Here is a 26,805-nt window from a genome sequence, read left to right as displayed (position 1 = left end):
TTAACTGACTTTGTTTGATCTATATACACCTGTCAACAGTGTGAAGTAAGTGTGCTGTTCTCTCATGTCATAAAAGGGAAACACTCAAGTCTAGTACAAGTCAAAAATTGATGTTGAATTACTGTGTTACGGTGTTGCACTTGGCGTGTTGGTTGGTTAATTATTATTTTGCAGCTATAGGCGTTTAACAGTTTTACAATGCTGTGAGGTTTGCTCAGGTTAATGAATGGTTAAATTATCAGAGTGACATGCACCTTGTGGAGATATATAGGTGACACAGACAGTGGGACAATGGGCCCACCTAAAGCAGACTTGCAAGAACTTGGCATTTGGAAAACACTATTAAACCTGCAGTGTGTAGAATTTGGGGTTTTATTTCCTAGCAGACTTTGTAGAAAATAATTATAGTATCCATAAGTACGTTTAATTTAGTGCATAATAGCTGAATTTTTTTTATTATTATTTATTTATTTTCCTTAGAAAGGGTCTCATATATGTCCATATTTCTCCATACCTTGGACCAAGGCCTTGGCGCCGCCATGTTGGAAGCGTCATAGTTGGAATGTCATCAGGTTTATAATCTAGAATCGTTCTTGTCCTTGAAGGCCACTGTAGCTTCTGTTATTATTCAAAAGGGGTGGGGTTACCCAGGGAGCGTTGCATTCTAGAACTTTCTAGAACTTTCTTGATGATGTCATATTAGACACTGCACCTTTAAGTTAATAAATTACTTAAAATGTTACACAGTGTCCCTTTAAGACATTTGATAATATATTTATTTAAATAACACTTTTGTATTTTTTTCTCTCTGCGCTGTGTTGAAATATGCTTCATAAATCAAGATGATATAACATTACATTACTTTAAACATTGACATGGTGAGGAAACTTTTGCTCTTCTGAGAACTATGTGAAGATAATCAATACGTTTTGGAGGATTATTACATTCCAATGAGTGAAACAAATGACATAATTGAAAAAACAAATAAGTGCACACTGGTCAAAGAGGAATTCAGAGGTGAATGTGCCATGCCAGCCTAAAAACATTTTTTTTGTATACAATAAGGAGGAAAACATTATATGTAGGCCTATGGTGGAATGACAAAACAAGCTAAAAAAAAGGCAATATTTTGATATAAAGTTTTCTGGACGTTATTCATTCTTTTTCCATACATTGTAGTGAATTATAATATTTGACAAAATAACAGATACACAAAGAAGAACATAATAGTGTTGATGGAGAAATAAATAGATGTAATATTTTATACCTACGTTGTAGGCAAATATACTTTTATTTTTATTTATTTATTGATCCTTTATATATACTCGAGATATCATTGAGGGGTGACCCTCATTTCCAATGATGTCGAGAAACAAAAACAACAATATACAATATTCAATGCAAATAGGCCTACTTCAAATACTCAAGCTGGTAAAGAGAAAAAATAATTAATTAATTACTGGAAATAAAATTAAATTGGTAAAAGTACAATACTTAGTTACCTGATACTTACATGGCACCTACTGACGTTACATACTCCTCCAATATCGAATTCGTCTCTGATTGGCTCAAGGACGCCTTACTGATTATTGATTGGTTCATGCAGCTGTCACTAGCAATTTGTTCGACCAATCACGTAGAGGGGGCGTCGGAGGGGTGTACGTGTTTCTAGCATTCTGATTGGACACACAGGCCGTGTTTGATAACATTGAGTAGATTCAGGATCAGGCACGAGAGACGAGTCGTTGGTCTCCACTTTCAAGAACCAAGCAGAGGATTTAGGCGTACTGTTAAATCTGAAACTGCATAGGTATGGCTTCTAAGCTAAAACTCAATTAAAATGTCAAGGTCGTAGGGTCGGTAATGTTGGACACACTGCTCACTTCTAGCTAATGCTAGCCACCTAGCTAGTCGGGCAGCTAAAGGTAGCTATCGTTATGAAGCTAGGCGTTAAATGCTAATGAATGGAAAAGTCGCTAACTGAATTAGTCCAGTTGTTTTTCGTGACGGAAATAAGTGCATCTTGTTTAAGGTTATTTGAGTAATGCAGCTGAAGCAAGGACACACCCCATGTGACAACTGTGTTTACATGATCGGCTTACGGGTTTATTGTTAGGCTTGTGTTATGAATGGCAAGAGTTGCGTCATTCATTTGTAGGGTTGATATTTACGTTACTTTATGCAAACATATCTTCATGTTACGCGAGTGCCACATTTTTGTGAATCGTGTTGGATACAAAGTGCCAGTGGTATATTATAAGTGCGTCATTATTGCCCGATGCTGTCAAAATTGTATTCAGACCAGTTTCGAATAAAAATAATGTAATTGAATAATAATGTAATTAGAATTTTGAGGAGTTTATACACACGCATTGCTTGTTTTCCACCATTAACACAGAGTTTGGGTTATATATGTGTTATAAACTCAAATAATGTGGAAATAATTGAAGGTTGTAATCACGCCCTTTTTTCTCATTCAAATTTTTTGTGTATTAAAATGTGTTTTAAACGTGATTTTTGGGGGCTGCTGCAGTTAGCTGTTGCTTTGATGTGTAGTTTGACGATACATTTTAAAACAAATGCCTGGGGCTTGTTTGGCTAAAGCTGCAATATTTTAGAGATCCTAGTATACTGAAGAAACATGATAATTTTTTGTAATGTGCATTAGAATTCGGTATTAATAATTGTTTGTTCTTGTTGTTGACAGAAACCCCTCCACCTCTGCATCCGGTGTTGGTGATGTCAGCGGCCTGTCTCGCCTGGCGTCTGGCAGGGCGCGGTGTTCCTCGTATGGGTCGCACTAGGCTTTCGCACACGGCCTTAATCCCACTCACATTCCCCCAGGACGGCCGCCTACAGTTCGCTATCAGCAGGAGACCAATCAGCACTCCTTCAGGCAAACTGCACAGCAACACACGCTTTGACCCTGACAGCAGCGGCAAACCCACCACCTGGGACTCCTTTGGCATCTGGGACAATCGCATCGATGAGCCCATCTTGCTGCCTTCCAGCATTCGCTACGGCAAACCCATTCCCAAAGTCAGCCTGTCCAAGGTGGGCTGTGCCTCGCTCATCGGGCAACGCAAGGAGAATGAGGACCGCTTCCAAATGTCCCAAATGACAGAAAACATCCTGTACTTTGCTGTGTTTGATGGGCACGGCGGGCCAGGAGCAGCCGACTTCTGTGAGAAATACATGGAGAAATATATCAAGTAAGGACATCCTTAAATAAGCTGTTATCAATGTTATTGTCATAGGATTTTAAATTGACTGTTTTAGTTATCAGTTTTATTACCAGTTTTATTGTCTGAAAATGTCAGTGATTGCAAAGAAAAAGTTTTTTTTGCAGCTAATATTCCAACTAATGTTGTCTTTTGGTTGTTGTTTCAGGGACCTAGTGGAAAAGGAGTCCAATCTGGAACTAGTTATAACAAAGGCCTTCCTCGAAGTAGACAAAGCTCTTGCAAGGAGCTTGCACTTCACTCCAAATGGTAGGTTCTTTCACATTACATGTACATAGCTATTCTGTGTATATGTTTATGTAATGACACTGTTTTCTCTTCTCTGGTCCAGACTTAACTAACTTATTCTACTTAGGCTTTGAAACCTTGGATTTCCCAACTGACATGGCCCTGCACTTTTGGCCAGAGGTCTGTCATTTAACCCAAAGTTACTCAATAATTGATGAACAACAAACCTTGCTACAAGTAGAGCAAACACAAGTGTGCTTCACTGCTTCCAGTACTGCATCTACACATACAGGAAAGGCGACAAATTAAAGGAAAATCCAGAGTACACTTGTTAACAAACTAATGTGGATCTTTCCATACAGGGCACAAGGGGGCACTAAATGGATTTGGAAGAGTAGGAAAATGAGGTCAATCTTATGTTACGGTCTTAGCAGTCACCAGATCTCAACCTAGTAAGGAACCTTTTAGAGAGAACGGCCTACTGCACATGTCTGCCAGTAGAGGTCATGACACTTTAAGAGTCAATGCAGATAAGAATTGAAGATGTACATAGGGCTTGCAGTGGCCTAATACTTTACTTGACACGTTGTTGTTTTTCCTTTAATTTGCCGGCTGATAGTATATTGTTTACCACAGGCATTGAAATCGATGTTAGGTGTCATTTGAGCAACGCTCCAACAAATTAATGCATTGTTCTCCTTAAAACATGTTTGCCCTTGTCCTATACAAAGTCTTGGTTCCATTAGCTTCACTTTACTCAAACAGCATAATGATTAAGGTTAAGGTTGTTTTTTGACATCAAAGTTAGTATACCTGTTATGTGGCCATAGATGGGCCACGCTGTGTGAATTGTCAAAATATGCCTGTGTGTGTGTGTGTGCATGTTATCTACGGCAGCTGCTGACCCAGCTAAGAGCTGGAGGCCCTTGGCACCAATGTGGATGACGAGAGGCTAGATATTGAAGGAGAGTCCAGCGGGTCCTAAATCGTGGACTACTGGAAGGTTCCCTATCTTTCTCTCACTCCTCTCTCTAACGCTCTCTCTCTCTCTCTTCCCTTTCTCCTCTTTTCCAACCAAGTGTATGCAAAGCTTCTTGTGAGCTCCCGTTTGACAAGTTTGTATGACTTGATGAAATGTTTGTATGTCGTCAGTGTCCGATCAAGTCCATGAGATGCAGCATGTTTGATTAATAAGCAAATTAGGCAAAACTATAAAAAACATGTAGTTCAAAAACTCCAGTTAATCAACTCATGTATTTCTTTGAAGAGAGAAAGTTGTAATTCAAAGAGGTATACAAATGTCAGCAGATAAAGTGTATAATGATGCGGTTTTATCAAATGTGTCATCTTTTATTCCGTTTTACACTATAAGAAATGTCAAAAACACATGTCACACACCTTTTAGAGGAGACAGAAAAACACGGGCGTCACACACAGTCCACAAAATCTCTCTCCACTCTACAAAATAAAGGAAACGAACGCTTAACTACACATATAAATCACACAGCTGCATTCAAAAAGTCAACACAGACAAGCAGCGATCTTTTTTCCCCTGCTAAAACTCACGCGGCCGGGAAACCCCGTAGTAACTGCCGCTAGCTTAAAATGAAACTTAGGTTAAGTGTTTTATATGCATATGTAAATATCTGCTGCTAAAACAAACTCTGCCGGACATATAACATTGTCTGTTGAAAAAATATATTACTGTTCGCTTACATTAGTAATAGTTGCATCAAATAATCTTAACAAAGTACAAAGTAAATCAATTTGAAATCACTTTCCTGATGACAGATTAGTGGGGAATTTTTAGTTTGTATTAAATGCATGTAAAATAAAGCATCCCTCTCAGGAAGTTTATTTTTTATATGAGTTAATGTGTTTCTTTTTTAATCCATACATACTGGAAACTGATACGTGTTTATCAGTTAATATTATGTTTAGTGTTAGCCTTACAGTAAACTCTGGACCTCAACTCTGCTCATACAGTTTGACCTGCATGTGTGACTGGCTCCTCTTTTGTTTACTGTGTACTCTCTAGATCCATTGATTATTCCCCCACCCTTGTGTCCATGTTTGAGTGTGTAGCTGTGAGAGTGTGAGAAACACCATGTGCTTGTTGTGAACAGTGTGACTTTTTCTACTGACTTTTACTGCATGTTCCACCTCTGATGATGTTTCCTCTTCTCTCTCTGTAGAACCAGGGAACAATGCAGGAACCACCGCCACCGTGGCCCTGCTGAGAGACGGCATAGAGCTGGTGGTGGGCAGTGTGGGGGACAGCCGCGCCATGCTCTGCCGTAAAGGCAAACCTCTCAAACTCACTGTGGACCACACGCCCAATAGGAAGGACGAGAAAGAGAGGTACACATGTGTTAACAGTCTTGCACATTTGTCACTTTAGTACATCAGCAGAAAACCTCCATAAGATGAGTGTAAAATTTTAGTTTTTTAATAGGGCTGCATTTGCAGGGTTGTTATGCCACCTTTAGGGTTAGGATATTTCTTATTAGAACAGCACATAATTCCCCCAAAAAACTTCACCCATTATTAAGCAGAGCAAAACTGTTGTCAGCCAGAACACTTAAACACCAGTGTGGAAACAAAGAGTGACATAAATAGTTTTGCTACTTTTTTTTTCGCTACACTTTCGCTAGCTTCAATACTTTTCTCCCTCTAATGACATCACCTTAAATGAGAACGATATTGTTACTGTTATATTATATGATTTAAAAAATGTATTCTCTCTCTGAACTGAGGTCATTCTTTGTGTACGTCTCTCCCTCTGCACCTTCCTTCAGGGTTAAGAAAAGTGGAGGTTTCATCACGTGGAACAGTCTGGGACAGCCAAACGTTAACGGCAGGTTGGCCATGACGCGCAGCATCGGAGACTTTGACCTGAAGAACATGGGGGTCATTTCAGAGCCAGAGACCAAGAGGATATCGGTAGGTTTAGGAAACGATTTGGTGTTTTCTTTTAGTAATAATATAATAATAATATAATATATTTTATTTATATAGCACCTTTAAAAACAATGATTTAACAAAATACATATGAGCAAGTACAATCAAATAAATACATATACCAATAAAAAAAAAAACACATATACAAAAAGGTAAATACACATACTCATATATACACACAACAAAACAAACAATTAATAGGTGCTAGGATAAAAAGACATTGAGGAAGAGAATAAAAAGAATAAATAAGGGATGATACAGAGACAAACTCAGCTTCTCTTTCAAGGAAAATGAATCTACAACAGCATATTTGCAACACAAACTTGAAACAAAAAAATGTAGTGCACACACTTCATATTTTAATGTTATTTTAGGATTTCAAGGTCGACACAGATCGACCTCCTATAATCTCCTATTAAAATGAACAGTAATAATTGCTTCATGCTAATAGTTTTTGAAAAAGTTAGACATGTTTCTAAATATTGCTTTAACCCTTTCTTCAGTTGCACCATGCCCACGACTCGTTCCTGGCGCTCACCACAGACGGCGTGAACTTCATTATGAACAGCCAGGAGATCTGTGATGTCATCAACCAGTGCCACGACCCCAAGGAGGCAGCGCACAGAATATCTGACCAGGTGAGACGTTAATACTTTTAATAGATTCATGGTGCATAAACAATACAGTGTACGTTAACAAGTAATAGTATTCATTCATCATTCATAACCAATTACAGATGTATCTTAATCAGTAAGACAAAGTAGTGAAAGGCAGAATGAAGCAATATGATTCTAGATTTGTTGACAGTTACCAAATGGTATGTTATATTACTGTTGCACTGTTAATTGTATGTTGGTAATGTATGTAGTCCACACAAAAAAAAAACTATTTGCTGTATGTCCCAAAGTCTGGATGGTTCCATTGTTAATACATAGAAACAGGTCAAAAAATAAAAAATATAGAAAAAGGTCATATTAGGTATCAATGTGTTTTGGTTTCTGGTCCTCTCCTCTCTCAGGCTCTGCAGTACGGCTCAGAGGACAACAGCACAATCATCGTGATTCCGTTTGGAGCGTGGGGCAAACACGAAGGCTCTGACGCCAGTTTCTCCTTCAGCAGAAACTTTGTGCCCAGTGGGCGCTGGGCGTAGCCGGATATGAGGATGTGGTCTACGGACCCAATTAATGTGTGCAATACGATCGAACAACGGTGCTCTTAGGGAGACATTATAAAGAGTGGAAACAGTAACACTTTAGCGGAACAACTTGTTATTTAGAGTAGCATGGTATTTATTGATCTCTGTTGGGTAAGAGGCAGTACATTTAGCATATGCACTTAATGAATAAATCCTCTTTATTCAAAGTTTTATCTACTTGAAAGCCAAATGCCTAATAGGTGCTCAAAGCTGAGAAGTGCTTGAATGACACAAAGGGATTCATGATGACAGATTCACTCTCCAAAATGTTTTAAAGGATTTTAAGACTAATATTACCGACCGTCTGCTACTCAGATAATTCTTATCGTTTTAGCTGTTTCATAAAGCCCAAATTTACACATATATTTTATTTCTAAGGTTAACTGAACTTGGTTGAATTGCGTTCGTCATTTAATTTGTCATTTGATTGGAATTAATTGAACCCTTGTATTAGAAAAGAAAATCGACATCCTGGTAAATGTACATAAAACGTTCCTTTTCAACCTGTCCATCTAAATAAGACTTTACAGAGATAAAAACAATTTCAGTTTTGAAATGTTTTTGTTCTGACTTCCCCAAACCAATAAGCGTTTCCCGGTTCTTATAACACTTCCTAAAGCACCATTGAAAAGCATTGATGCCCAATTGCACACACGTGACGGCTTGGAACAAATGAAGAGAAATCCCTGAATGTTTTTGTGAGCTTGTGAATAAGTGTAAATGGAGCAGCTGAGATATTCATATTTCTTGCGACGTAAACATTGCTCAAGCTTGTATAGGTGTTCATATACAGTATGTACTGATTTAAAACAGATCTCGTCGGGACGCTAAGATGTGTTCAGGGTACGGAAATGTACAGTTTATGTTTTGTAAATAATTCTATTTATGTATATTTTGGAAAAACTAGTTATCTGTTGGATTTAATAATGAACGGTTTAATGAGGGAATATCTGTCACGCAGGATCCTAACCTCTTTGTTGTGTAAAGTTACATCAGTTTGACTGTCACTAGGCTACAATCAATATATATGTTTTTTATTTACACCACTTTTATGTAATTCAGAAAGAGCAAAGCACACGTAATGAAGCACTAAATACTTGTTCAGCCAAGAGCCATGTATGACGCTGTGAATGTTTGCTTGACATGCCCTCCATAACTTATGAATACAATCAAACCCTGTTGGGGAATAGGAGTATTTTATCCGTGTAAGTTGCCCTGGCTGACCTAATGTGAGTGGATGTGATCGTATAAGTCAGACTTAAAGCTGGGGTATATGATTTCTTATTGGTCAAAGTTACCATGAGCTGTACACTTTGACCAATCAGAGTGAGGCTCCGATTCTCTGTTCTTATTGGCTGTTGGGACTGTCCATTCACTTTGGCACAATGTTGTTGGTGTGTAGAGCATGTCAGGGAGGGACCATAGGGGAGGGACCAAAGAGAACAAGTCGAGCGGTGAGGTATTTGGATTCGAATCTATATCCCAACTGCTATTTTCTCCCCAAATCATATACCCCAGCTTTAATCCATTAAATCGACTACAGTTTTGTGTTGGATGTTGATCTTTCGTTAATTGTGTGTGTTTGTTTTGATAAAGTTCGACTAAAGCAACACGTCATATTTATCAGCATTTGCTCTTATCTGTTGTGGGACTAAGATTTTTCATTTACATTAATAATTGTTTTGTTAATTTACAGTTTATTTCCTATCATTCACATTATTTTGAGTAAAAACCTTGACGTCCTCCAAACAATACAAGCCTCTTCTGTCTGTCAAAGATGTCTAATATCACAGCATGTTCAGTTTTTATTTACTGTGTTTTGTTTCACTGCCTTTCAACTATAATCATTGTAGCTGTGGGCCTGTATCTGGGACCTAAATGTGACAAGAACTCTGTAATGTATTTTTGTGGCACTTCAATTCAAAATGATTCAAAAATAAATGACTGTTCAAGTCTATATTGTGTCTGTTGTGTATTGTTTATTTTTTTCAGGGAATCTGTGAAACTACCATAACAGGTAGCTTTCCTTTTAACAAACATAAACACCTGACCTGATACAGTAAAATGGTGCTAACAATTTGGCTCACGTTCAGTTCACATGATTATGATGATATGATTGGTGAGACAACAGCATCACGTGGCTACTCTTATTTAGGCTAGTTAAATATTAGTTAGCAAACAATTTAGGTAAGAGAAGTTATCAGAGATATCATTTTACAATTAACATAAGAATTAATCTTTTTTCCCTTCTAAAAATCAATGTGAATATTGTTCGCAGTGAAAGTAGCCTACATTATTTTTCATCTTGATAATGGTAACATAACAGTAGGCAGCTAATAAGCCAATTAGCTTGTTGAGCTAACAGACATGTAGTATAGCCTACATTAAAAAAGATCAGCGGCACATTCACCCATAGAAGTTAGCTACGTTTTTTATTGAACTTTTTTAAAGGTAAAACAGAGCTGACAAGTAACACTTGTAGGCTACTTACTGCTAATGTTGCTAGACAACATGTAGGCACCCTAAAGAAAGGGTAAGTTTTCTAACATCCTTTATAGTTTTTAACTTAAAGGAAAGACTGTTTTAGATACAAGGGAACGTTTATTTGTGAAGTAACTCAAAAAGTTCGACAATATGAAATACAAAACAAGCTTCTACTACTGTAGCCTACCTAGGCTAACTACATCACACCTAAACTTTTTTTTTGTTGCATACTATGGTGCTTGTTTCTAGTGTATCGTTCTCTTTTAAACGGTCTGCCCAGTGCCCTCTATTTCAATAGGCCTACTACATTACGGCCTACTACATTACATTTGTTGCCTACAGTTACAATTAATTGGCAACTTAATGAAACAAAAAAAAAATCTTTCTATCTACACATCTCAATTGCAATAATTCATTCATATCTTTTTCTGGTTGGTAAATAAAGGGTTAAACCTCTGCACAGCCTGGTGGGATCCCGACTGAATGTGTGTGCGCGCGCGCGTGTGTGTGTGTGTGTGTGTGTGTGTGTGTGTGTGTGTGTGTGTGTGTCAGGCTGGATGGCGATCGAGGCACCTGCCCCATGCTGTCATGAGCTGATGTTAGTCCGTCTGCGCAGTCTGCACAGAGGCAGCGCTCCTGAAGGCTGTAGCATAACTTCTCACAGTCTCACTGCAAGGTAAGTTCCCTAAAACTAAACTTTACACTTGTACTTCTAAACAACATCAAGGAGGCTTTTTAGCAACGCATGATTACATTTTGGGAATTTTTGTTCAGTAGGAATGATTTGGTTTGACTAATGGATGGAGCCAGATGAAATAGTTTGGTTTTCTAAAATGTTACAAGACAATTTTAGTGCTTTATATCCACAACACGGTATATTAAAATACTATAGAAGTTGTGTGAGAGTCAGTGCCAAGGTTTATAGTCCGGAAATCATGTGTCCTGTGTGTGGGTCAGATTAAAATTTTGTCTGGTTTAGGAAGAAAAATGATTTACCGGCAGGATTACATATACACTTTTACTATTTGCTAATTTCTATGCACATTTACTTGAAAGTTTCTAAAGCAATTTTTAGTGCAACAGTTTCTTAAAACTGCTTGAATCAAAGAAAGCAGCCACCGTAGGACAAGGTTGATGGGTTCATGGCATGCTGTACATTTTACTTTCTTAGTTATGTTTTAAAGAAATTAGTGGTTATTTTATTTCAACAGCAGACTAAAAAAAAAAGTTTTGTAAAACCACATATGCCATGAAATTTAATCTAAAAGTCTAACGTATTGGCAATGAGTCACTACATTTTAAAGCGTTACCGCTATGTGCACCAAAGTTTAAAGTTGTTGATGTCAAAATTTGGTAAATTACATAAATATGTATCGGTACTAATAGTAAAATAACAAGGTTACAGCATTGTCCTGAGAAATTGTTGCGTCTGAGTATTTCATAATATAATTGAATTATAACTGATTTATCATTTGTCACTTATGATGCTAAAATGTATATAACAATGGGAAGAAGAAAAGCAAGAAGAACCCAGTATGTTTTTATGTTGTAGTTATTTATTATGCATTTTTCCATTTATGAAGCTATGAGATCTGGGAAGTCTATTTAAACCAAAAATCTCATTCTCAAAGAGAGAATCTGCTCTAATTGTTTAACTATACAGAGGACACATATGTACTGTGTTTTAATTCTGATTAAAAAAATGTAGTTTGTACAATTTGGTCTGTTTTCTAATTTGATTGATTGTGTTGGTATATGTATGTTATGTTACTGGCAGCTTTCTTTTTGCTGCTCAGTTTTGTAGTTAATTAATGAAATTAGAGCAAAAATATGACTTCTCCTCTGATGATAAGACATTTAAAGATGTTTTTTTGTGATTTTATGTCAATGACAACAATTGACTACTATGTTATTTAAACAAGGTAAACTGCAGGCTATTCCATCTGAATATCACTTCACAACACTTCACTTAAAATGACTCACCTTTTTCTGATTTCAGTACAGTTATACTTTTTTGATAACAGTAAATGAGTATTATGATAAATAGTAGTAATATTGCCGTAATCCACCGCGGCCCAACATACAGTTTGTGACATTTGCTACTCTCAACACTTTCTATGATAAAAGTGTAATAATATTTTATTGTTAACCTTTGTTTATACAAGGAAATCCTTTGAGACGGAGGTCTCATTTTCGTCGGCGCCCTTGTGCTCATTCAAATCATAGAACAATACAAGATAGTCAAACAATAAAAGATAATTAAAATAAAACAATAAAAACAATTAAAAAAATCAGCCATTACACCCCAAAGTCAATAGCAACATATCAATCAAAAGAGAATTCCTGATAAAAAACAATGTGTTAAAAGCTAATTTAAAAAAACTCTACGTCAAGCTCATGAAACAGATTTTTGAATGTGTCCTAGAAAAATATTTGTATTTAGTAACTGAACGGTTTCTTGGAGAGTATTCCAGGCTCTAGGTACACAATAGCTGAAGCAGTTTTTCCCAGGTAAATTTTGTTTAATTGAATGATTTAATGAGCTGATGTGATCTTAATTTTCGTGCTGTGAACTCTGAGATGGATTTCACCCTCATATTTTGGTTTGCTTTACATCTGTATGTAAAAATATATCATCAAAATTAAAATATTGATATTTCTATATTTTGTCAGTGTGTTTGCTATTAGAAGATGATGGAGCGAGCCGGTCACATCAACATTGCCATGATAGAAGATCTGGACAGCAACGGGACGTCCGGGCCAAAGGTTGTCACGGTGATGGAGCAGAGCGTGCAGCCGTGTGGCTCCACCGTCAGCTTCCACAACATCCAGTACAGAGTGACGCTGAAGAGCGGGTTGTTCTGCAAGAGGAAAACCAGCCAGAGGGAGATACTGCAAGACCTCAAGTCAGTTGGAGACAATGAATTACTTCCTTTGTATTCGTCTATTATGTCTTTGTTAGTTGTGTGTGTATTTTTATTTACTCTTATTTCTCATTTCTCACAAACTAAAATATGTTTTTATTTTTTTTAAAGATATTTTTTGGGTGTGTTCAGCTATATTGTATAGTATTAAGCAGAGAGCGGACAGCAAACAGCTCGGGCCAGAGTCAAACCTGTGTGAGACATGGACTTTTACATTTATTGTAGGCACCGGTACGCCCTAGAAAATCACATTTTAAATAGAGAAAAAGGTTTTATGAGCTTTGGGATACTGGTCAGTAGTCGATTTTTATACTCATTTACTTTGAGAAAAGAAATTGCAAGAAGGCAGATTTATTTATAAAGCACATGTCACACAGTAAGGCAAAAGAAAAAAACATAAAAATTAAATTAGCTGTAAAATGCATGAAAACAAGAATACACAAATTACAATAAAAATATAAAATACAATAAAATTCAGAGTGCTTTTGAAAGTTGGAATATAATTAGGAGCAGATCTGTTAAATCATTATTGAAATATATTTTTTCAGACTTTTGCTTATTTATTCTAAACTAAAACAAAACACACAATTAATTTAATGCGATAATTTTTTTAAAGTTTTGCTTTGTCGACATTCAGAAACACAACGTCAAAACTCGTTGTTCATGGCTCGATACAAAAATCTTTTTTCAGTAATTATTTTGAAAAGAGCAACCGTGCTTCATGCTAATCCATTGTAACCGCATCCAAAATCAGAACAATAGTGAATGGACTCTTACATTGGGTTCCACCTGATGGTATTAAACACAGCTGACATTTCCCATGGAAGAATGAATAATTTCACACAAGTTTTTTGGGCCTTTTCCCGCTTCGGTGTTAATTATATGATATTAAGCATGGTTTCTTGATTATAATCTCTCTGATGCACCATGGAGCCGCCTGCCAGGGAAGCGAATTAAACAGCGTCACGTGATGCACACTGGTTTTATATCACTGACTCTTTCTGCTGCTTTTGTGTTTCGCTTCTCTCTGAAGTCGAAGGATTTGCTTTCTGGGATTTCTTTTTTACATCACCAGAATGGTTTTTCTTTTGTGCGTGGGGCTTTCAAGCTCATGAATGCTTTTGAAACTGCAAAATCCCTTTTATGATCATTATTTTATTTGGGATAAGGGAGGGAAATTAATTAAGAAAAAGTGTGTCTTTGTTTCAACACTACTACAGCCAATTGAAAATAAATCTTAGATTATGCACTTAAGAAACTAATCAGACCATTTGAAAATGCCCCAATCTTTGCCCTTAGATGTATTTATCCATGTTAAGTCTGTTGTGTGTTATCGTCTCACAGCGGGATCATGAGACCTGGCCTTAACGCTATTCTAGGACCAACTGGAAGTGGAAAATCTTCGTGAGTATCAAACTGATTTCCAAGGAAGAAAAAAATAATTCAAAAGAATTACCTGCATTTAACTTCTGCTTATTTTGATGCATTTGTCTCTGTAGATTCTTGGACATTCTGGCTGCCAGGAAGGATCCCTCCGGTCTCTCGGGGGAAGTTCTCATCGACGGAGCGCCACAGCCTCCAAACTTCAAGTGCCTCTCCGGCTACGTGGTGCAGGTGAATTTGAATTATTGTCATTACCAAAAACGTGAATGAATCAAGGCAACAAGCTGTAAACACAACACTCAAATGTTATTACATCTACAGTTGATAGAGGCAAACTGTTGCTTATTTGAAGCATTTTCCCGGAAGACACACAAGAGATTTAAACAAGCCTTATGATTTTAACGTACGGGCTAGATGCTTAATCGATGGAAAACATCCTGCATTTTGGATGTCCGATAGCTGACCACTGACATTTTAGTCCCGCCTCGTCATCAAAAACAAAACATACATTGTGTCCTTGATTTTATTATCAAAAATCTATTTTTAGTTGACAAACTTTTTCCGCCATAGTTTCCGTTAACAAAATGAACACTAAGCAGAACAGGTTGAAACTCCAAAACAAATGATTCTTCCTCTCTCTGACCTTTGACCTCATGTTCTCACTCCCTCCCTTCTCTATTCCATCTATATATTCTATCCCTTCTGTATCACGTAGGAGGATGTGGTGATGGGCACCCTGACCGTCAGGGAGAACCTGCGTTTCTCTGCGGCGCTGCGTCTGCCCAGCTCTGTGCCTCAGAGGGAGAAGGAGGCGCGCGTCAATCACCTCATTAAAGAACTGGGGCTCACCAAGGTGGCTGACTCCAAGGTAGATACTGTACACACAAACACACACACACACATACACACACACACACACACACACACACACAGTGACGTGCGGTGAGGTCAGTAAGAGGCAAGATAAGATGTAAGATGGCACGTCATTACAGACACAAACACACACACACACACACACACACACACACACACACACACAATCATACACGTTTGTACGGCTATACTTGTGAGGACACTTATTGACCCAATCCCTTGCCCCTTAACATTACCACCAAAAATAACCCCAACCATTACATCAACCCTTACCTAAACCTAATTTATACCTGAACCTAAACCCAGTGTCAACCCTCAAACAGCCCTTTAAAGGCCTGTCCCGAAGTGAGAACCAGCCACAATGTCCTCTTTCCAAAAACGTCCTCACTCCTAAGGTCTAAAACTTTAGGAGTGAAAAAAGAGCAAATTGGCTCTCACAAAAACAGTTGTACACACACATGCCCCACTTAACTTACTTCAGCTTCAAGACGTCAGTTCAGATGTATTGGTGTGTGTGTTCCTCAGGTGGGCACACAGATGAGCCGGGGAATCTCTGGAGGAGAGAGGAAGAGGACTAACATCGGCATGGAGCTGATTATTGATCCTTCTGTTCTGTTTCTGGATGAACCGACTACCGGACTGGACGCCAGCACCGCTAACTCTGTCCTGCTGCTGCTCAAAAGGTAGAAAGAAGGTTCTCACAAATTATTTTCAGAAATGACTTTTTTTGTGCTCCGAAACTACACCTTTATGAAAAGCTCAGGTTTCCTTTAAATGTAATGTGAATGGGGTAACATTTTGATATTAGAGATATCAACATGACATGTTTACAGTTGATTACTTACATTAAAACAATTGATTTTTGTATTACAATTTTTTCAGAAATGTTTAAATACATATGCAAATGTTGCAATGTCTAACTAATAAAGCATTTGCATCTTTCAAAACTAAAAATATAGATGTTGTATAAAGCCACAGTTTAAATCTTAATTTCATTTGCATTACTTAAGGCAGCTCTACTGCTATATACAGATCTGGAAAAAATCAAGAGACCACTCCATATGTTCTGTGTCTCTTGTTTTGCTCTTTATAGGCATATGTTTGAGTAGAATTTTTTTAACTACTGACAATATTTCTACCAAATGCACAATACAAAATATTGTAATATTCAGCATTTTCAATAAGTAATGTAGAGATAAAGATTCAAGAAAGATCCAGACTGGTCTCTTGATTTTTTCCGTAGCTGTATTTCATATTTTTACCATGTTTGTCTTTTCAGAATGGCGGGTCACGGGAGAACCATCATCATGTCCATCCACCAGCCGCGTTACTCCATCTACAGACTGTTTGACACTCTGACGCTGCTGGTCGGAGGTAAAATGGTTTATCACGGACCGGCGCCAAACGCTCTGGACTACTTCGCCAACATCGGTGACTATGTGGACACTTTTCATAACCATTAGATACATGTTTCTATTGTTCCTGATGATTTTAATGTCACAGAAAATGTAATGTAGATGGTTGTGCAGCTTTTATTCTTACGTGTCGTTAGCCTCATAGCATAATTGCCTAAGTCCTATTTACTCCACTCTACTTTTACTCTACATGTACTCTATTCTACATTTACTCTGCTCTACATCTACTTTTCGTTAGCCTAATAGCATAATTGCCTAAGTCATATTTTAAGGGTTATAAAGTAGGGTAAATTAGATGTAGAGTAGAGTAGATGTAGAATAGAGTAGATGTAGAGTAAAAGTAGAGTAGAGTAATATGATTTAGGCAATTTTGCTATGAGGCTAACGATGTGTTAATCTATGTGATTTATGTCTGTGTGTTATTTTATGCTACTCTACGTGCCTCTTTTGATTGCCCTTCGGTGACAAATAAAGTGTTTTGAATTTAATTGAATTCTTTAAAATCCAACAATATAAAAGCATCTCAATGTAAACGTGTGTTTATAATAATAGACGTGGATTGTCGTGATCTGTGTCGCAGGTTTTCACTGCGAGCCCCACAACAACCCCGCTGACTTCTTCTTGGATGTTATTAACGGAGACTCCACCATGACTGTGACAACCATGACCAAAGTCAACGGCTCTGAAGGTAACGCCATTTCATTAACCATCAACCATCAATCAATGCCACTGACAAGTTCATAATAATAACAATTGCATAAACTATATAGGGGAGAACGGGGGAATCTGAGGCATCGGGTAATGTGAGCCACCCCCTGTATCTAGGCAACGGAAAACATTTGTGGTCATGTGAGATATATGTTTTCAAGCCCCTCTCATTTCCCCATGGCCCTGAAAGAGAGGACCTCATGGTGCTGTGGTAAGCATGTTTTTTTCACCAAAATAGGTATTTTGCATGTAAAAGTAAATTTTCTTGCTGTCAACTTAATCAACTGTTGTGCCAAAGCAAATGTATTCACGTAGAAAAACTTCTATCATACGTGTTGATGAACTACCAACATATGAAACCATGTGATGCTGATAATTGAAGATTAGCCTGAAATGCTAAGAGAGGTAGTTTTTTCTCAAATTGTGTTGGTGGGGGAAAGTGAGCCAAATGCTGTGGGGGAAAGTGAGCCACTGTCTCACTTTCCCCCACCATGAGGCACAAGTTAAGTTTAGTCTTAAACATATTTTAATGTAATATTACATGACATATGTTTTATTTTAATGTCATAAACATTGTAGAAAAGCCATCATCCCAAGGAAATACACCAGGAAGACGACCTGGGGCAAGCACACGGAAAGAGCACCTTCTCATCTTTCCCTGTAACCTTCAGGGCTGGAATGTAGAGTAGGCCTAGTTGTAGAGTATGACAGGCTGATGTTATAATCCACTTGGGTCTTCTCCTGTGTTCTGAGTCCCAGGCTGTTCTTGCTGGTTCTGATTTTCCTATGCTTTGACCCCCATACACTAGCTGGCTCTAAGGGTCCTGTGTTCTGACCCCCAGACTGTGTTCTAATCTAACTGGTTCTATCTTTCATTTGATTCTTATTAAAACCTTTTGAATTATAATATGTTGTATTGGATTTTGTTCAGAGTTACTTTCAAGTGTTTAGAAAATTTGCTTTGCTTAATTGACCAAACCCCATCATTCTTTTACGAGTCCGACATTAGTTCTGGAATGTGTGGCTAGCTTTCAGGATTCTTACTGTTACAATATGTGTTGTTATGGTAGTTTCAGAGTGGAAAAAGTGGATCAGTTTACCCCACAGCTGGGGTAAAGTGAGCCACATGACAACTTTTTTTAAAACAATCATATTTCCACTGCCCTTTGTCTTGAAAAAATTCTGCTAATGCCCATTTCTAGGAAACATCCTGAATTAATGGGAAATGTGTACATTTGAGTGATGAATCATTTTAGCTCGCTTAGAGGGGAGCAAATGTAAAAAGTGGCTCAGATTACCCCGTTCTCCCCTATACAGTTTTGGAAAAAATTAAGAGACCAGTCTGGATTTTGCTTAAATCTTCATCTCTACATTACTTAATGGAAATACTTTTAATGACAATATTTTTGTTGGGAATTTGGTAGAAATGTTTTCAGTAGTTTGTATTAGAAAACCAAAATGTTTATTCTACTCAAACATATGCCTATAAATAGTATAACGAGAGACACTGAACATTTGGAGTGGTCTTCTGGAGCTGTATATGGCAACTTTCAAAGACAACACCGAGCAACAGGAACCTTTAAGAGTTCCTGGAAGAGGAATTCCTGGAACCTTAAGTTCCTGTGACTTTTTGTGGAAACGTGGCTAATCAGTTTGATAAAGCAATTCAAATCACAGGCAATGCACCAAACTCAAACATGAATAAAACCTGGGACCTAATAAAAAAATGTAAATAAACATTTCCGGCTCACACTTCATCAGTTTCTGTTATCAAAATAAATCACACTTTTAACTGCTAAATATTCCTCAGTTTTTAGTTTAGTACAATATTTAAATGTTGTATAGTAGACTGTTTCCAATATTGAGAACTGTCCATTTTAAGGAGTGTTTGGGGTGTGGGGTGGGTGGGGGTTATAAATGTTGGTATGTTTGATATTAAATAAAATTAAATAAAAATTGTTTATGGAAAGAAAAAATAAACTGTCCTTTTCCCCCGTGTGTCCCTGCCCCAGCCCTGGCCTTTGCGGAGGCTAGCGGCTGCAGACAGACCATAGAGGAGCGTCTGGTCCAGGAGTTCAGGAGCAGCAGCTACAGCAGCGACACTCGGGCCGAGCTGGAGAGAATCCTCCAGGACAAAGACTGTGTCGCGTGTTCTAAATCCAGAACCATCACCTACAACAGCTCCTTCTGCCACCAGCTGCAGTGGGTTCTAAAGAGAACCTTCCAGAACCTCATGCTCAACCCGCAGACATCAGTGGCCCAGGTAAATATTCCCACTTACTCATACTCATACAATTTTAATTTTTTTAAGATTATTTTGGGGAATTTTTTCAGTGCTTTATTGATAGTGCAGAGAGACTGAGATTAAATGGGCCAGAGAAGGGAATGACATGCACAGAGCGACCACAGGCCTGATTTTAACCTGTTTCTGCTGCAAGGACTGAGCCTAATGGGGGGGTGGGGGACGCTCTAAACGCTACACCACGAGAGCCCCCCTCCCCAATACTCATTTAAAATAGATTTAAAAAAAATACTCATATACACATTTTTTCTTTAAATAACAATAGTTGACTGGATACAATGCATACAATTGTCTTATGACATGCACAGGAGGCTTCTTAAAATTATAATTGTCACATTATACTTGTTGAGGTATTGTCGATTAATTCCAACTTGCAGTTTGTTTTAGACTGAAAGGTGGAGTCAGCGGTTTTGGAGAATGTCTGTTGTTCAAAAATCAATTTTGTCAAAATCAGTCTATATCTCCTCACACTCAGATTCAAGAGTGATATCGATCGTTTCATCTAATTCAACAAAAAGCAAATAAGTGAATTTCCCAAAATGTCTAACTATTTCTTCAAGCTACTCCTTCATGTAATAGGTCATTCATTTACAAGTGAAATTCTACTAATGTATAGTCATGGCAGCAGCTACATAGCCTAGGCATGTTCTGGCAGCGCTCCAAAGGGCAAAAACCATATTGGTTTATCTGAGGTCAAGTCTCAAATCAAGCTGAGCCTCAAAGTAATTCCTCATTCACGCCACGTTAACGACTCTAATCCCAGTCTACATATCTGATGGATGAATATCTAATTAACCTCTTAAATTTGATGTATTGTGCTCAAAGGTTTAAACATTGTTTTGCCATGTTCTTCTTTTGTTTTTTTGACACTTTATCTTGATTTATCAGATAAGACATTAGCATAAAATAACATCACAAGGTACAATATTATATCTTACAAATATAAATTCAGGAATACCGAACAGACACACAAAATTTGAGAGTTCATAGTTCCAGGCATAGTATTCACATACAGTAGTTTACTATTGGGTCCTAGGTTAAGTAAAATCTCCTAGTAGAGCCATTGAGGGTGCATCTGATTTTTTCCAGCTTGATGTTCAGCATCAAATCTTTGATTGTCTCCATAGAGTAAAACTTGCTGAAACAGAATCGGTGTTAAAATGGATATGATGGTGAGCAGGATGCATAGACAGCGCTCCGGAGGGGTCCAGACTTAATGCTCTCATTAGTCACCCCCATGGCGGCAAAATGTTGTCAGAAGTCTCCTCACTTTAAGAATTATTAACAGCTAATTGGCCCCAAATAAATCAGAATAATCCCACCAGAGGGGCCGGAGGTGGCGTGGCGACCTAATCGGCTTTGGTGACTGTTGTGACCCCACTCTTGCCTCTCGCGGTCGGGATCTGAACTGATATCATATCGGTCCGGGACCCGTCACATGATGCGTCAGGACCCATCAGTCCAGCGGCAGCTTTCACATGAGGGGCTGAGGGGAATGAGGTGAAAAAGGGCCGGCTTATCCCCCTCACCCTGGGAACCGCTTAGCCCTGTCATAATCTGTCAATTGTTGGGATTAAAATTTGTGTCGCTTTCACTTTTCTCACTCTTTTCTGTCATCTTCCCCCTGCTGCTCGGAGAGGAGGAGGAGGAGCAGCGTGTCCACTTGACCCCTGATCCCAAGAAACACAGGCTTTTTCTGTTAAATCTAAATGTATATGAAACATTTTTCCTTTGAGGATTATAAATGACCTGCAACAGAAAACGAGATGAGTCCATCAGCGAAAAGAAGAATATTTTATGTAGTAATTATTATTGCTTCTGCTCGGGTCCTTATCTCCGGCAATAAGACAAAACGATTTAGCTACTGCATGCAGACCAAAACATCCTGTGTTTATGAACGGTAATAAATTAAAGCTTACTTTGCTGCACTATCGTCATATGACCATTGCTAATTTGACATAGTCACTCACATATGAATGCATTACCTCATCTCGTTGCATCCTGCCTCACCTCTCTTTCATTCGCTTTTTAAATAATTGACAAAAAACTACCACTTTTGCCCAAAGGTGGCGTTAAAATCAACACAAAGTTGCCTCAAAGATGACATTACTTTTTCAAAAATCATTCACAACAGTCCACAATCACAAGAACTTGCTTAGTTTATTCCTTCATACTCACAAACATTTGCCTTTTTCTCACCAATAGCCTCAATGTTTAACCTTCTCGACATAAAGACAAAAAGAATGTTAGGTTTCTGTACATTCTTTCTTACCTGGCTGCAAGACGCAAAACTTCAGCAAGACTTAAAAGTAGCCTAGTATTAACAACATGTTTGAACACGTTTGAGCTTGTGTCCTCCATTATGGTCATCATGCAACGAGGACTAAATAAATAACTTTTGTTTCATGCTCACCTTGAATTTCGCACGTGTACAAAATGTTGCATGACCACATTGGCCGAGACACAAGTCCAGAGCTGGTGGACAATGGAGTTTTCTCAAATGAACTAAATACCCTAATTATACCAATTTTACAAACAGGACTTTCTAATTGTTACTGCTCCTGTCGCCTAAATGTGTTTTTGTCTTTGTAGCTTGGAGTCCACATCTTCCTCGGCCTCATCGTGGGAGCCATTTTCTTTGGGGTCAAAGATGATCAGAGTGGAATCCAGAACAGGTGAGAGAACTGATGAAACACACACACTGCACAGGGGAAGTTAGTCCCAAGCTAATACATTTATTCATTGAATTCTAAGGACCACAAGGACACATTGCAAAACTAACACTTTTTCTAGGCTGATTCCAATTTTTTATATTTAATTTGTCTTCTTTCAGTTTAAATTAATAAAGGCTTGACAGTTTATACCTCCAAAAATATATATATTAATATAATTAATATATAATAATTATATATTTAGCTATATTAATAATTAAGTTTCAGAACTTCTTCAGGAAACTGTTCTTTATTTAAATAGTTTCCCCTGTTACTGCTGACATCTTTGTAACTTCAACAGCAAGTTTATGATAATAATAATAATTGATAGGATTTATATAGCGCTTTATTCCCTAAGGACTCAAAGCGCTTACATGGTTCCAGGTTCAATTCGTTCACACACAGTCATACCGGCGGTGGTAAACTACGAGTGTAGCCACAGCTGCCCTGGGGCAGACTGACACAATGCACTACATGTGTTATAATGTGCACACGGATATAATATTGAGATTATTTCTCTTAATCTAGAATACTATTGGGCTTCATAGTGTGGGTTTATTAATTAGGTCTATTGCAAGATGTTTCGTAATAACGTCTTTTCTTTAAGTCTGTCACTTCTACATAAAGAAGTTTGAAAAGTAGATCAACTTTACATGCCTAATCCTCTTATTTTATTCTTTTGGGCACAACCTGGTACTCACAAGCCCAGTCAAGCACATCACAAACCTCAATGGTCTCCCTCTTTCTCTCTATGCATGCTTCAGTGGAAAACAACGTCCTAATGGCATTATATCCCTGGTTAATGCATAGGCAGTATGGCAGACACCAGCTATTCGCCCCTCAATGGAGTCACTCAAAGGGATTGTTCAGTGTTTTTGAAGTGGGGTTGTATGTGGGTACTTAGGTATAGTTAAGTCTCTGTATGTGTTTATGGACCGCACCACGTTTAGTGCCATAATCTGCTCCCTAATCACTGTTTGAAGTCATCTCTTTGTTCTGTGCCACCTCTGAATTCAAGGCATTTCATTTACAAAGAGGTGGAATTTCACTTTTTTAAGTACTACTGAAGTACACTTTTCAAGTGAATGTATACAGCCAATAAAGAGCGCTGCACATAACACCCTGCAAATGTGTTGTTTAAACACTTTTATTATTGATATATTAAACAAACAAGATAAAAGGAGTTCATTATTGGGGCTAAGAGGTATGGAGGACCGGACCATACTTTACATACAACCTACAAAATGATGGCGAGAGCAATTTAATGGCAGCATCCATGTCACCCAGTGTTTGTCTCAGGGCCAGACCACACACAGTCAACCCAAATATATGATAATGTTTGGCTGATTTGCGAAAAGATTAAGCAAAAAAGTCTGCTTCTTTTTTTGTGAAAGAAGTAGACTATAACTTTACAAGATGCCCCACATTCCTCATTGTGTTGCAGGGGAAAAGACGATATTTCGATATTTTTTCTCTAGAAATAGAGATAGACTTTTTTTTTGTAAAATGACGACTTTATTCTCATAATTATTACTTTCTTTCTCAACCTCAAAGTCTGTTGTAAGTATTAAAGGAACGTGAGATAACGGTGTAGACAAAGACTAAATAATCCGGTTTTGATTTTCAGAATGGGCGCCCTCTTCTTCATCACCACCAACCAGTGTTTCAGCACCGTGTCTGCAGCCGAGCTCTTCATCACCGAGAGGAAACTCTTTGTGTATGTAAAGATGAATAAATAAATTTTTGTAATCTGTCAGGACAAGTAACCATGGCTTTAAAAATATGTAGAACTAGGGAATAGAATGTGATTTCTAAACTTGTGTTTTCCTGTGACAGACACGAGTACATCAGCGGCTACTACAGAGTGTCTGTCTACTTCCTGTCTAAGATCCTGTCTGACATCACGCTGCGCACCGTCACCTCCGTTATATTCAGCTGCATCGTCTACTTTATGATCGGTAAGACTCATCTATCTATCTATCTGTCTGTCTGTCTGTCTGTCTGTCTGTCTGTCTGTCTGTCTGTCTGTCTGTCTGTCTGTCTGTCTGTCTGTCTATCTATCTATCTATCTGCCCGCCCGCCCGTCCGTCCGTCCGTCCGTCCGTCCGTCCGTCCGTCCGTCCGTCCGTCCGTCCGTCCATCCATCCATCCATCCATCCATCCATCCATCCATCTATCTATCTATCTATCTATCGATCTATCTATCTATCTATCTATCTATCTATCTATCTATCTATCTATCTATCTATCTATCTATCTATCTATCTATCTATCTATCTATCTATCTATCTATCTATCTATCTATCTATCTATCTATCTATCTATCTATCTGTCAGACTTTATTTATGCTGCACCTTTCATATACAGCCAAGGCAACACAAAGTGCTTCACAGAATAAGAATAAAAATAACAATACCAACACCTCCACAAATAAAAGCAGGATTAAAGCAGGAATTGAGAGACTAATAAATAGGTCAAAAAATAAGAAATTGTAATAAAAATGGTAAGTAAAGTTAAATAAACATAATCTTTTTTTAAATGTGAATTTTGGAAGGTTTGAATCTTTGAGCACCAGACCAAAAAGTTGGATGCATCTCTTATCACCGTGTGTGTGTGTGTGTGTGTGTGTGTGTGTGTGTGTGTGTGTGTGTGTGTGTGTGTGTGTGCGTGCATGCGTTCGTGCGTGCATGCGTTCGTGCGTGTGTGTGTGTCTCCGTTTAGGGCTGAAATCCACAGCAGAAGCCTTCTTTGTGTTCACGCTGACAGTGACCCTGGTCGCCTACACGGCCACAGCCATGACCATGGCCATCTCCGCAGACCAGAGCGTGGTGGCGCTCGCTAACATCTTCATGACCATCACCTTCGTCTTCATGATGGTGAGAGACGTAGACAAGTACATTGATGTTTTATTAGATGAAAGTAGCAAAACCACTGTGTAGAAAAACTCTGTTGTAAGTGAATTATTATTATTATTATTATTATTATTATTATTATTATTATTATTATTATTATTATTATTATTATTATTATTATTATTATTATTATTATTATTTCACAAGTGCAATCACAGTTTAATGCTTTTTTATATTACAAATATTGATGAGTGTGTATGTATGTATAGGTTTCTTTTAGGTGGTGCTCAAAAAATCTTGTTGTACTACATTTTGCAATGACAATAAACCTTTCTGATTCTGAAAAAAAAACTGTCCAGAAATCAATTTAGCACCAAAAGTAAAATGACTCATCTTGCAGATAATCCCATTTTAAAATGATTATATTATATATTTATTTGATTTGATTTGATTATATATTTGATTATATTTTGTGTTCTCAGATTTTCTCCGGCCTCCTGGTGAACCTACCCAGCATCATGGACTGGCTGGCGTGGCTAAAGTACTTCAGTATTCCTCGCTACGGCCTCGCGGTGAGTCAAGATTAAAGGAAGATTGCAACTAGTGAAGTAAAAGTTATTTCTAGAGAAAGGTACTTAATGTACCAAATGTACTTTGTTCAGGCCCTGAAGATCAATGAGTTTGTAGGTTTGAAGTTTTGTGAGGAAGCTGTGATCCGAAACGCCAACATGTCGGCTCCATTGACAAACTGCAGTGTGAGCACCGTTGGCCCGACGTGAGTAGACTTACATACTGTGTGTATGTGCTCTGTGTGTGTCTGACTCATTTATACCACCTCCCACCTCCCAGAAAAGAGAATAGGACATTTCTAGTCAAGATAGTCCACCATGGCTCATATTATAAGTTTTTACTATCATAGGCATAATTCCAGTTGACTTTAAATACATTTTATTAACCCTACTATTATCCTCTAGGTTAATTTGACCCCATAAAATGTTTGACATATCTTAATAAGTGGTTGTGATAATTATTTTTGCTTCATATTTAATGACTTTTCCTAATTTTCTGGGTACAACTGGATAACAGGAGGTTTAAACAAAAGAGAGAAAAAAAGCAATCTAACTGTTGCTATTTAAATGTCTTGTTGCAGGTGTACAGGAGAGCACTACCTGGACTACCTGGGAATAGAGTACAGCGTGTGGGGACTGTGGGAGAATCATGTTGCTCTGACCGTTATGACCGTCGTGTTCCTCATCATCGCATATCTGAAACTTCGCTACATCAAGAAATTCACTTAAATCTCTGAATATGATTCTGAATCCTATAACTTTTGTATTCAAGGAACCAGTCCCTATAAATGGTACATGCACTTATTTTTATAAAGGTAATAGGTGAACTTATTAGCAAACAGTAGGTCTTTTTACACATCCAGCAGCCGAGGGAGTAAGATTTACATTTATTTGGCTTAGCTACTGTAGCTCAGTTAATCTTAAATTTAAGCTCTGTTTTGCATTTCTGATGAAACAC

General features: G+C 37.9%; 2 protein-coding genes across 2 annotated transcripts; both read left to right on the top strand.

Annotated features, from left to right (window-relative positions):
• The first annotated feature begins 1,686 nt into the window (after positions 1-1,686).
• On the top strand, positions 1,687-9,583 carry ppm1kb (protein phosphatase, Mg2+/Mn2+ dependent 1Kb). The gene is made up of 7 exons (XM_080029008.1): positions 1,687-1,810; positions 2,708-3,212; positions 3,391-3,491; positions 5,666-5,831; positions 6,269-6,413; positions 6,935-7,069; positions 7,450-9,583. Exons 2-7 carry the CDS (start codon positions 2,740-2,742, stop codon positions 7,579-7,581), a joined length of 1,152 nt encoding a protein of 383 aa, XP_079885134.1. The 5' UTR covers positions 1,687-1,810; positions 2,708-2,739; the 3' UTR covers positions 7,582-9,583.
• Positions 9,584-12,804: 3,221 nt separating this feature from the next.
• On the top strand, positions 12,805-26,576 carry abcg2d (ATP binding cassette subfamily G member 2 (JR blood group); the record flags this gene model as incomplete). Its single annotated transcript, XM_080030013.1, has 15 exons — positions 12,805-13,016; positions 14,379-14,438; positions 14,534-14,648; positions 15,133-15,285; positions 15,816-15,973; positions 16,570-16,721; positions 17,286-17,393; positions 19,426-19,676; positions 22,308-22,390; positions 24,054-24,143; positions 24,263-24,384; positions 25,148-25,302; positions 25,761-25,850; positions 25,941-26,053; positions 26,429-26,576. 15 exons carry the CDS (start codon positions 12,805-12,807, stop codon positions 26,574-26,576), a joined length of 2,010 nt encoding a protein of 669 aa, XP_079886139.1.
• Positions 26,577-26,805: the final 229 nt, after the last annotated feature.

Source organism: Ammodytes marinus, assembly GCF_949987685.1.
Source record: "Ammodytes marinus genome assembly, chromosome: 6".
Classification (NCBI taxonomy): Eukaryota; Metazoa; Chordata; class Actinopteri; order Uranoscopiformes; family Ammodytidae; genus Ammodytes; species Ammodytes marinus.
This window is presented reverse-complemented; position numbering and strand designations above follow the sequence as displayed.

Excerpts from the sequence above, each read along its gene's own strand:
- ppm1kb (XM_080029008.1), top strand. The coding sequence starts at position 2,740 with ATGTCAGCGGCCTGTCTCGCCTGGCGTCTGGCAGGGCGCGGTGTTCCT. Across the intron at positions 3,492-5,665 it reads CTTGCACTTCACTCCAAATG|AACCAGGGAACAATGCAGGA; the intron begins GTAGGTTCTTTC and ends CTCTCTCTGTAG. Across the intron at positions 7,070-7,449 it reads CGCACAGAATATCTGACCAG|GCTCTGCAGTACGGCTCAGA; the intron begins GTGAGACGTTAA and ends CTCCTCTCTCAG.